Source organism: Ahaetulla prasina, chromosome 1 (assembly GCF_028640845.1).
Source record: "Ahaetulla prasina isolate Xishuangbanna chromosome 1, ASM2864084v1, whole genome shotgun sequence".
NCBI lineage: Eukaryota > Metazoa > Chordata > Lepidosauria > Squamata > Colubridae > Ahaetulla > Ahaetulla prasina.
In genome coordinates, this window is record NC_080539.1 from 120,614,493 (window position 1) to 120,627,175 (window position 12,683).

Sequence of the window (12,683 nt, forward strand, 5' to 3'; positions counted from 1 at the left end):
CTTATTGTAATTTCACAGAGCCATCCTTTCGGATGAGAAGAAACAGAAGAGATCCTATAGGTTCTTCTACCAGGCACCACCCAATATTTAGCAAGATGTCTTTCTTCACTTTCTATGATCTTTTCCTCTTTTCTCCATGTATTTGTTTTCTTCAGGGAGGTGAGACCAGTATTCCAGTGTTTTCTTTTCTATTTTGAACTGCATTTCATTTATTAAATTTATTTATTGTTATGGAAGATAGCGAGAGATCTGGGAAAGGAATAGAAGACCACACAGACATAAACAATCAAGAGACATTGGGGAAAACAGTTGACAACATATTGCATAAATGGCAATGTAGCTCAGATGGAGAAAAATATGGGAAGAAAAAAATATGTCAAAGAACTCAAAGAGATTTCTACTTTTTAATTTCAGAAAGGCAGCTCAGCATGTGAGACCCAATTTCACACCTGCACTGGGACTAGAAGAGGATTCCAGGCAACATCACAATACCTTCTTGGAATTCATGGTGAAATGAATGTTTGCAAAATGCAGACAAAAACTAAAAGGCTATTATTGTGGCTTTGGGGATGGACTCCATTGGAGATTTTTTGTGTGTACCAAATTGATATGCTAAGCCTTGTGGAATATCTGTGAACACATTTTACACCAGGTTATATACCTGGTGTAAAATGGTGCCTATGGAAATCAGTGGTTTTGTCACTGAATGCTGGAGGTACAATCTAAAGGTGCTTTGTGGATCAGAAAATGAAATCAGGCAGGAACTAGACAAGATTCACAGGCCAAGTGTTCTAAATCTCACTAATGCTTTTTCTACACCACCTCACTCTTTTAATCTAACCATTCATTATTTCACATTCATAAACCTCTCTTCTGTCAATTAGGAAGATTTTCATGTTGGGTTTAGCTTTGTCAGGCTTAATCTTATCCAAATGAGCAAAATTCAATATCATGACAAAGCAGAGTTTCTGGAGATTACAAAGCTGCCATTAAAGAGATTGTGTTTGTGGCAGACTTCCACCAAATCTATTACTTATAGGGAATACAATACATATTTTGAAGAAGCCCCAGCAAAAAAAAAAAGAATTATGAATCTGAATTATGCTTTGTTTATTAGTGAGTGAGTGAAAAGATCTCACAACTCTCCCAGAAAAAAGAAAAAGGAAAAGAAAAAGGAAGAGAGAGAGAGAGAAAAAAAGAAAGCAGTCTAGCTGATGCTGGCAAATGCACTCTTCATTTTGTCAATACAGTCAGCCATTAAAAATAAATGCATGTGTTTGTTTTTCTCAGTAATTTTGGCAACTTTCTAAAAAAGTTTCTCTGATAACATGTGAGATGAATATTTGCTAAATTATTTTTAATCAAAAAGGTTTTTTTTATCCTGATTTGCATGATGGTTGATTCCCAGACTAATAAAGATTCAAGACATCTCTATAGGTACAGATAACTGGAAACTTTTCCTGTATCAGCTAAAAAATTGCTGTGATTCAGATGGAAACATAGAATTTGAATGGCTTCAAAAGTCATCCAGTTCAAACCTCTGCTCAATGCAAGGTCTACTAACAATGATCATTCTTTCTCGGTTTGAAAATTACCAGAAAAGGAGAATTCACTACTTCATGTGGCAGGCTGACATCTTATATATCCAACTTGATTTCTATACGTTTGTCTCCTTTGTAGACTAAACACATTTAGATCCTTTAACTGTTTCTGATAGGGCTTGGTTTCCAAACCCTTTACCATCTTGGCAGCTGCCTTTGAACTAACTGCTACTTGTCAGCTTTTTTAGTTCGGTGGTCAGAACTGAATATAATATAGCAAATGGACCAATTAGAAAATGGAACAATGCTTTAAGATGGAACAATGGACTTCCTCTGAATTAGGCTCCATGTTCCTGTTAATGCATCCCAAGCTAGCATTTGCAGCAGCAGTTGCATCACACTGCTGCCTCAGATTTGACATGTGCTTTAGATGGATATCCAGATCCCTTCCACATGGAGAAGACTTTCCAATCCTATACTTGGACCTTTTTGTATCCAGGTGAAGAAGTTCACATTTCCCCCCTGTAAGATTCCATTCTATTCATTTCAGCACCCTGCTGATACTTGTCTAGATCTTCTCCAATCTCTTTTCTTTCCTTTGAAGTATTAGCCATGCCTTCCAGTTTTGTGTCACCCCAGAATTTTGTAAGCATCTCCTCAACCTGCATGGCTTTGGACCAGGTTATCTGAGGGACTGTCTCTTGCCGGTCACATCTACCCAACCCACTAGAGTGGGGAGGCAAGGAATGTTGAAAGTCCCGTCTCCTAAGGAGATACATCTGGCAGGACCAGAAGAAGGGCCTGGTGGCTCCCTGACTCTGGAATATCATTCCCCTGGAGATTAGACCGGCCCCCACTCTAACACTGTTTCGGAAGGCCCTGAAGAAGTGGTTCTGCCAGCGGGCCTGGGGAATCCAGAGTGGGATGCAGTCCATTAAATGGTTAGTATGAATGTGTGTTGTTGCCAGCATGGGGGGTGAAGGGTTATTATTTTATTATTTTTCTTTTTATTATATTTTATTTCTTTTACATGGTGTTCTTGTGTCTCTGTAAGCTGCTTTGAGTTGCCATGTGCGAGTAGGCAGTGATCAGAGGCATGGCCAGCGTTGCGGGCGAGATGGCTGCAAACCCCGATGTCTCCGGGGTTTGCGCTGATATCCCCCTGAATAGGGGGTCCATCTGATTTTTGGATCGGACCATAGGTGCCTCGAAGGGACAGCGAAGAGTGGGGGAGCTGCCGGAGTGAACGGGGAGACTGCAAACTCCTTGTAGCTCTGGATCTTTTCCCCTGACCCAGCGGGGTGGAATGCAGCACTATAGTCCATCATGGCAGCTGCACCGAAGCTGCGGCGGCCACAAGACTGGGCAGGAAAAAGAAATATCAAGAAACAAATTGTTGAAGTCAGGTGAGTGATGATCTCACAAAGAAAAAATAAGAATTTAAAATAGGCACAAGCCTTGGGGAGAACATGTAGATTGGCGGCTAATTGAATGACAAGTGAAAGTGAAAGTCAATTTGGAGAATACACATTCGGGAAGTGAAAGAGAGAAGATAGGGCTTGGAATGGAAGCAGAGCCCCATTCAGATAAAGAAAAAGAAAATAATTTTTTTCCAACTAAACAATGGTTTGGAGATTATTGGAAGTCTTAATGTATTATATTGGAAACTAAAGAAATAGGAGAAAAAAATAAAAGAAGCTATTGAACTGTTTTTTACGCGAATATCTCAAATCCCTCTGTTTTAAATTTATGGAATATCAAAGATATCAATAGGACATAAGAATCTGGAAGATAAATACAATTAAGGGAAAATCTTGGAAAATTGACCTCCATGTACCAAAGCATTTGAGAACAAAGGAATTTTGTCACCAAAATGGCTACTTATTATTTGTGAGCTGTAACTGTTTCAAAAGGAGATATCTAGAGGCAGAGGAAGATAACTAGAGGATTGGTGTTGCTGGGACTACACAACAGCTTTAGAAGAGAGTTTCAGATGGCGTGTCTTTGAACCATAGAAATTGAATTCCCTATTTAAACAAGAATCCAGAGGCAAAGAAAGTATGTAAGAATGGAATAGCAGACTATTCCCCATAGAGAAAGTTCTGTGGGTGTGGCCACACGACATTTTTTTGAAAGGAACTTATGGCTGCCTTTAGAATTAGAGGCAGAGGAAAATAGCAAGAGTCGAATAGTTTTCCTGTGACTATTTCCATGAGGATTGATGTTGTTGCGACCACACAACAGTTTTAGAAGAGATTTCTAGATGGTGTGTCTTTGGATTATTGATTTAAGCAGAAAATTCCTTATTTAAGAAGAACTCAGAGGCAAAGAAAGTAAGTAAGAATTGAATAGTGGACTATTCCCACGGAGAAGGTGCTGCTGATGTAGACACACAACATTTTTTTGAAAGGAACTAATGGCTGCTTTTAGAGCTATGTTAAGAAATTTATTTAGAAAATGTTACTATCTATATTTATTTATTTATTTATTTATTATTTAAATTTGTATACCGCCCTTCTCCCGAAGGACTCAGGGCGGTTCACAGCCAAGTAAAAATACAATACTATAAATACAAATTAAAATACAGTTAAAAAACTTATTAAAATTGGCCAGAATTAAAATTTAAAACTAAAACCCATTAAAACCCATTAAAACCCTAACCCAGTCCAGCGCAGATGAATAAGTAGGTTTTAAGAAAATGTTAATATCTATATTAAATATGAGTGACAACTATGATAAAAATAATTGAGGTTTTGGGAAATGGAGGGAAAAATACTAGAATAAATTGGGATAAGAGGGAAATGAGTGTTATTATACTGAGGAAAAAAATCTCTTTTTTTGTTCTTACAAATAAGTAAGGTAATGAAAGGATTTGATAAAACTTCTAAGGAAACAATTAATATTTTGGGGGAATAATTGGGGGAAATAATTAGTGATTACCCTTGCAAATGTTAAATTTTTTGTTTGATATTAAAATGGATCAGATGGAAAACTTTAAATATATGTTATTGATTTAGAGGCAGAGGAAGATGAAAGGAAGAATGAAATTGTCTATGTGATCTCTGGGCAGTTTTAAAAAAGAGATTTTAGATAGGATGACCTCTTATTAGTAATGTAGATATAAAGCTGAGAGTGGTGAAATTTTAAAACATAAATAGAATTTATTAATGATGTTGAAGGGAATTAAGCACGGCACTAGACTTCATTTAAATATTTTCCTGAATGGTTGAATTTGATCTACTTCCATAATCAGATTGTGTGCAAATAAATAATTGAATTTAAAGAAGAAGGAAAATGCATTGTATTAGACTATAACTTAGGTGAAACTTGATATGTTTAAAGATGACCAATATTTTGTTCACAATGATTCTTTTTTATTATGTTTATAAAAAAATAAAAAAAAATTGGCAAAAAAAAAGTAGGCAGTGATATAAATTTTCTAAATAAATAAATAAAATGTTCTCTTCCAAGACCCTGAATAGGGCTGAGGACAGAGTTCTGTGGCACTCCAAGTTGATGCTCTTCTCCAGGGGTGAAATCTACTTACCTTCCTTACCAGTTCAGAAGTGCACACACCGTGCGCGCTAAAACTAGGAAGTAATGACACCCGGGTGGGTGGGTGGAGCTTTGCTCTGCCATCACTACTGGATCGCCAAACCACCAGCCACAATCGCTAATGGATCACCAGATCTGGTCAGAACTGGGAGCATTTCACCCCTGCTCTTCTCCAAACTGAAGTAGAGCTATTAATGAGTTACTTTCCTTCAGCCTTAAGAAAAAGACAAGAGCAAAACAACTACAGCAGCAGCAGCAGCAGCAGCATCAACAACAGCAAACTGCTAGGACCAGCCAAATGTTGACTCCAGGTATATATTAAAAAAAATCCCATCCAACTTGAAAAGAAGTAATTGAGGTCAGATGGGTATTCCACTACAATGATAGATTTAAGATTAGGACAAGTAGCTCTTTGATGAATTGTCTTTTTCATTAGATAGGAAATGTTACAAACATTATTTAGATCCTGACAAAAAGGTTGTTTCTCAAGGGTTCTTATCTATGTCATGTTTCACCCTGATGGAAAACACCAATTAGGTTTTAATTAACCTAGATAATTTATATGGGAAAACATGGGAAAGGACTAGGGTTTAATCGTTGAGTGCATTTTTTTTTTTTTTGCAAAAGGTTCCTACTTCCCAAGTGGGCATCTCAAGGTGGTGGTGGAGAGTGAAGGCTACTTCCTAAAGCCCAAGATAGGGACTGCAAGTCCGAATAGAAAATGGGTGACTCAGGGACCTGATTGGGTTTAGAGCATTTTCCATTTTTCCACATCCCAATTTCTGTTAACAATAGGCTGATTTACAAATAGTCCTCGACTTATAACAGTTCATTTAGGGACTGTTCAAAGTTACAATGGCATCAAAAATTTTCATATTCATATTTATGACAGTTGCAGTTTCCCAGAGTCATGGGATCCCCTTCTGACAGCAAAGTCAATGGGGAAGCCAGATTAATTTAAAAACCAAGTTAACAATTGCCCTTGATAATTGGGACAAGAAAGGTTGCAAAATGGGGCAAAATTCACTTCACTTCACTTAATTCACTTGGACTGAAGTTGACGTGACACTCTTAGACCAGGCCAAGTCAAAACATGCCAGGGAATTTCTAGAAGCCTGGCACTCTGACAAAGCAACCATCAATAGACACACTGACATTAAAAACATCTATTGACTATGCAAAAGAGATAATCAACCAGCCCAAAAGAGAAAACAAAACAAAACTCCAGCACCTTTCCACCAGTAATCAGCACTCAGATCAGCATAGTTTAACTTCAAGGTCAACTTCAGAGCAAGTAAGCAATACTCCAATCAAGAAACTGCCAAAGAGCGATCAGTAAACAGCTCAACCAAAGAATCTCTAAGACCGCCCCCACCCACACAGACAGGCAAGTTACCAGAATATAAACTGATAGCAAGCAGTGCTCTTTACTAGCACCGATGATGTTATCTAGTTAGGGTAATGAAAAGTCTGCAAGAAAACAAGCAAGCTCAGAGAGCACCAAGGGCCCCTCATCAGGAGTGAAATCCAGCAGGTTTTGACAGATTCTGGAGAACAGGTAGTCGAAATTTTGAGTATTTTGGAGAACCAGCAAATACCACCACTGGCTGGCCCCGAAGTGGGGTGGGAATGGAGATTTTTGCAGTATCCTTCCCCCAGGAGTGGGGATTTTGCAGTATCCTTTCTCTGGAGTAGGGTGGGAATGGAGATTTTGCATTGTCCTTCCCTTGCCATGCCCACCAAGCCATGCCCACCAAGCCACACTACGCATACCAAGCCATGCCCACAGAACTGGTAGTAAAAAAATTTGAATTTCACCACTGCCCCTCAGTTATATCACAATAGCAAAAGAAAGTGATCTGATCGTGGCAAAGAATGAATGGCAATGTCATTGGCTATTGTTCAAATAGCTTTGAAGTAAAGGCTGGTGAAAGGCATGGCCACCTATGTAGGACATAAAATGAGTTTCAATCAGAATAGACCTGGAAAGGACATTGGAGGTCTTCTATTCCAACCACCTGCTCAAGCAGGAGATCCTATAAAATTTCAGACAAGTGACTGTCCAGTCTCTTCTGAAAGACCTCCAGTGAGGAAGCATGTCATGAAGGCCATAAAATCCCCAGCTAATCCCAACCTTACTTTTAAGATATTTTTTAAAAAATACAATTATTTTCATAGCCATTTCAAACATTTCCTAATGGTTAGCAATAAAAACGAAATCACAGTTATTAGGTGATCAGATATATATTAAGAAATAAATATGGCTGCCTGACAATAAAAATATCCTACAGCACTGAGCTGCCAAACACTTGTTCAAAAAGTGCTTTATGGAAGACCTTATTTGAGAATAGAATAGAATAGAATAGACTAGAATAGAATAGAATAGAATTTTTTTTTTTATTGGCCAAGTGTGATTGGACACACAAGGAATTTGTCTTGGTGCATATGCTCTCAGTGTACATAAAAGAAAAGATACGTTCATCAAGGTACAACATTTACAACACAATTGATGATCAATATATCAATATAAATCATAAGGATTGCCAGCAACAAGTTATAGTCATACAGTCATAAGTGGAAAGAGATTGGTGATGGGAACTATGAAACGATTAATAGTAGTGCAGATTCAGTAAATAGTCTGACAGTGTTGAGGGAATTATTTGTTTAGCAGAGTGATGGCCTTCGGGAAAAAACTGTTCTTGTGTCTAGTTGTTCTGGTGTGCAGTGCTCTATAGCGTCGTTTTGAGGGTAGGAGTTGAAACAGTTTATGTCCAGGATGGGAGTGATCTGCAAATATTTTCATGGCCCTCTTCTTGATTCGTGCAGTATACAGGTCCTCAATGGAAGGCAGGTTGGTAGCAATTATTTTTTCTGCAGTTCTAATTATCCTCTGAAGTCTGTGTTTTTCTTGTTGGGTTGTTAGGGGGACAAACCTGAGATGTTCTTAGCAAGTTCTTGCCAGGGCAAAAAGAGCAAATATTTTGTTAATGGGCCTGTGGAAATGGTTTGCAATGAATTATGTGGGAAGACTCTGAAATTCTCCAGCAGGTTACTTAATGGAGCTTCAGCAATTGTACAATTTTAAGCAGATCTGCAGCCACTTCATTTCACATAATTAGGTGATAAACAGAATTAGTTCTGGCAGTTAAAAAGGCAAGCTTGAATTTTTCAGAAGAAGAACTTCTGGAGAGCACGGTTTTATGCCATTAGATTTCATATGGCCCCAACGAGTCACTTCTCTGCCATGTGTTTTTCATTTAGTGACAATGAAGATTATGGCTGGGGGAAACTACTTGGTATTCTCTCCGTCCTCCTTCTCTATTCCTCCTTCTTAATCTCCTTGGCATTTTGAACAATATCTGAGCATGAAGTACATCTTTGAGAAATGAACTGGGACTTATGATGGACAGTCATGCTTCATCTTATTAAACTAAACTATGCACACAGCTTTTTCATCGCACAGGCAGCCTCTTTTCTCTACGTGAGATGTGATTAAATCAGGAAGCTTCTAATTAATTGTTTCCAGTTTGGGCAATCACAATAACTACAGAATAAACCAGGTGAGGGAGTTTATTTATTTAAGGATTTATTTGGCTGCCCAACTTTTAAAAATGCAACTGTAGGGGGGCATACAGCATTTAAAACAAAATTACAATATCCCCCATGAATAAAATGACCAAGAATAAACAGTGACAACAAAAGACACAACTGAGCAACCTAATGTTTACTATACCTCTCCAGATAAGTGCATCTAATTTCCTGGGCCCCAGTGCCTGAGGGAACATTCAGGTTTCAGAGCCTTCCTGAAAGCTAAAAGGGTCAGGCCCAGCCAAATCTTAGGGGAGAGATTATTTCACAGGGCAGGCATTACAACAGAAAAGACGCAATCTTTTTTTTCTTTTGTTCTAGGCTAAGCAATCAAATTGCAACCAGTTGCAATTGGTGTAATGATGGAACCAGAATTCAAACAATTAAGAAGGCGGGTAGAACACTCAGCTTAGCAGTTAAACACCAGCTGCAAGAGAAATGAGGTCTTGCATGATAGCCAGGCCCCAGTGCCCATAGTGCGAAACTGGATCAAACCCGAGTTCAACAACTTAGAGCCAGAGTGCACAGAACCCAGTGCAGACTTGTAGGCATAAGAGACAAAAGACAAGGATAGAAAGCAGCCAGTCAATGGCATGTGGGTTTTGGGTAATGAGGAAAGGCAGTGTTGGAGAAACAAGAGTGGTTTTGACAGAGTGGGGGTCAGAATAGGAGCTGATATAGTAACATGCCACAAACACGCACACACATACACACAGAGTACTTAAATTAGGGACTTCATTCTGGACATTTACCAGAGGTGGTATTCAGCAGGTTCTGACCAGTTCTGGAAATTTTGAATAGTTTGGAGAACCAGTAAGTACCACCTCTGACTGCCCCTGCCCCCATCTATTTAGCACTACCAACAATACAGCTACCCTTCAAAAAGACCTTGACTTTGTGTCAGAATGGTCAAAAACTTGGCAACTCCAAATCTCAACCAGCAAATGCTCTGTCTTACACATTGGAAAAAAGAATCCAAACACTAAGTACACACTTGATGGACATTACCTTAAAGATGATCCCCACCCTGTCAAAGACCTTGGAGTTTTCATATCCAATGATCTAAGTGCCAAAGCCCACTGCAACTACATCGCAAAAAAGGCTTTAATCTATGTAGCTTCTTCTCCAGAAACACTACACTACTTACCAGAGCATATAAAACATTTGCTAGACCAATTCTTGAATACAGCTCGCCTGTCTGGAACCCATACCACATTTCAGACATCAGTACAATTGAACGTGTCCAGAAATATTTTACAAGAAGAGTTCTCCACTCCTCTGAATACAACAAAATACCTTATGCCACCAGACTTGAAATCTTGGGTTTAGAAAACTTAGAACTCCGCCGCCTTCAACAGGACCTGTGTTTAACTCATAGAATCATCTATTGCAATGTCCTTCCTGTTCAAGACTACTTCAGCTTCAATCACAACAATACAAGAGCAAACAATAGATTTAAACTTAATGCTAACCGCTTCAATCTTGATTGCAGAAAATATGACTTCTGTAACAGAGTTGTTAATGCTTGGAACACACTACCTGACTCTGTTGTCTCTTCTCAAAATCCCCAAAGCTTTAACCAAAAACTGTCTACTATTGACCTCACCCCATTCCTAAGAGGTCCGTAAGGGGCGTGCATAAGAGCACAAACGTGCCTATCGTTCCTGTCCTATTGTTTTCTTTCATTACATCCAATTAATATAGTTATTGCATGCTTATGCTTATATATATATGCTTATATATTATATAGTTACTTTCATGCTTATGCTTATATATACTGTTGTGACAAAATAAATAAATAAAAATAAAATTCTCTGCTTCCCGAGTCCCAGCTGATCAGGAGGAAATGGGGAAATGGGGATTTCTCCCCTGGATTGGGGAGGGAATAGAGATTTTACAGTATCCTTCCCCGGCCACATCTACCAAGCCACACCACGCTCACCAAGCCACGCCCACAGAACTGGTAGTAAATTTTTTTGAATCCCACCACTGACACGCTAATGATGTAATATGATCAATATTATATACAAGTGAAAATATTATTTACAAAAACCGATATGTGTTTCCATGTACGTACAGAGTAGTATAAGAAATATAAGCTGGAACCTACTTAAGTTTCCTTCCTTCAAGTCTCTTTCCCTCACTTCCAGCTTGTACTTTATTATACTTCTTCCTCCTTCTCATTTTCTCAATATTTGGTACTGAAAGGTTTGCGAGTTTTTCTGGCAGGTGCCTTGCTGCCAAACAAATCTTTTAACTCACGGAGTCCACTGTGTAGCACCAGAATCTCCATGCTTGCTGTGCTCCTGGTTTGTCCACATTTTCAGACATCCTATGGTTTTTTTCCCTTCAGGTCTTCTTCTTGCTCCAGGACTACAATTTCTGGACTGAATAGTCTGTGTCATCCCTCCACTCCACTCCATGTTAAGCAGGTAATATCATCTCTAGAAACTCCCCCCCCACTTTTCCTTACTATTTTTATATTCTATGTCTAAAGCATTTTAATATTTTTCCCTTTTCTGTTCATATGTTCTTGTGCTGAGTCATCTGCTTTCCCTAAAAATATCCATGACCCTCACAGAGACCCAATGTCAGACTTGCCATGACTTAAACCTCCAAATAGAAATGATCCTTGGCTCCATTTGTTGAGAAAGAGATAGTTGTATTAGAGATCAAGTGTTGCAGTATTGCAGAGCCAGAACTGAGAATCGTGTACCAAAATCCCTAAGTCCAGATTTTTCCACCCTTAACTGCCTCCCGTTGCCCACCCCATATAGTCAATCTGGTTCAGCCAAGATATTTTCATAATGGTGAGTTCAAGCACAAATCGGTATATAGCTGCCTCCTTCTTTCAGCCGAGTGATTTTGAAGCAGGGTCTCAAGGAGATACAGAACTTACTTTTGTTTTCCCCCCAAGCATTTCCCTCCCCCCCCAGTTCGTGGCAGTCTGTCACCAGTGGTAGTATTCATCCGGTCCAGACTGGTTTGAGTGAACTGGTAGCGGTGTGCCCACCTGCCCCGGCTCTAAGCCATCCTATTTAGCCATGTTTTCGAGGCCGGGCGCATGCGCGGAAGGTGCATGTGCAAATCGATGATAAAAATATGTGAAACCCACCTCTGCCTGTCACCACTTAGCAGTGAAACACAAGCATGTATGAAGTGGTAGCTGACAACCAACCATGTTTCTACACCAAGGCATTTCACCCTGCTAGTGGTCTGGATGAATTCAACCACTAGAAAATGCCATAAGTTGGTCTAAGTTGTAAAGCCTAGATCTGAAAGGAGAGTAAAGTTCAGGAGTATCTGAACACATGAGCAAAAAAGATGATTAGGGGACTGAAGGCTAAAACATGTGAAGAACAGTTGCAGGAACTCACTATGTCTAGTTTAATGAAAAGAAGGACTAGGGGAGACATGATAGCAGTGTTCCAATGTCTCAGGGGTTGCAACAAGGAAGAGGGAGTCATTCTCCAAAGCACCTGAGGGTAGGATAAGAAGCAATGGGTGGAAACTAATCAAGGAGAGAAGCAACTTAGAACTAAGGAGAAATTTCCTGACAGTTAGAACAATTAATCAGTGGAACAACTTGCCTGCAGAAGTTGTGAATGCTCCAACACTGGAAAAATTTAAGAAAATGTTGGATAACCATCTGTCTGAAATGGTGTAGGGTTTCCTGCTGTTCATCTCCCATCTTCATGGAGCTGCTCAGGTTCAGGACAGGGGTCTCAGACAACTGGGAGGAGATTGATATTATGATTTAGGTTTAGGTTTAGGTTTAGGTTTAGGTTTAGGTTTCCTCATTTCTTCTAATTCCTCATTTCTTCTAATTGCTGTTTATGTCCCACCACAAGCCTGTGTAAACGAGGCATTACGAACTCTAGCTGACCAAATCATGGAGGCTGAAGCCAAACACCCTGATTCACTGGCCATTGTTTTGGGAGATCTAAACAAGGCAAACTTAAGGAAAGAACTACCAAAATACTTTCAGCATGTCAATTG

At 39.2% G+C, this 12,683-nt stretch overlaps 1 protein-coding gene across 2 annotated transcripts in view; it reads left to right on the forward strand.

Moving 5' to 3' along the window:
- HACE1 (HECT domain and ankyrin repeat containing E3 ubiquitin protein ligase 1) overlaps nucleotides 1-11,090 on the forward strand; it is a 91,511-nt gene extending 80,421 nt beyond the window's left edge. Inside the window, exons 21-22 of one of the 2 annotated variants that reach the window (XM_058174694.1) lie at nucleotides 415-508; nucleotides 11,038-11,090. In XM_058174694.1, the coding sequence (XP_058030677.1) occupies nucleotides 415-508; nucleotides 11,038-11,075 (132 nt within the window). In that variant the 3' untranslated portion in view covers nucleotides 11,076-11,090. Of the gene's footprint in view, nucleotides 1-414; nucleotides 4,208-11,037 lie in introns of those variants that run through there. The other variant, XM_058174686.1, reaches the window with a different exon arrangement.
- The last annotated feature ends 1,593 nt before the right edge of the window (nucleotides 11,091-12,683 follow it).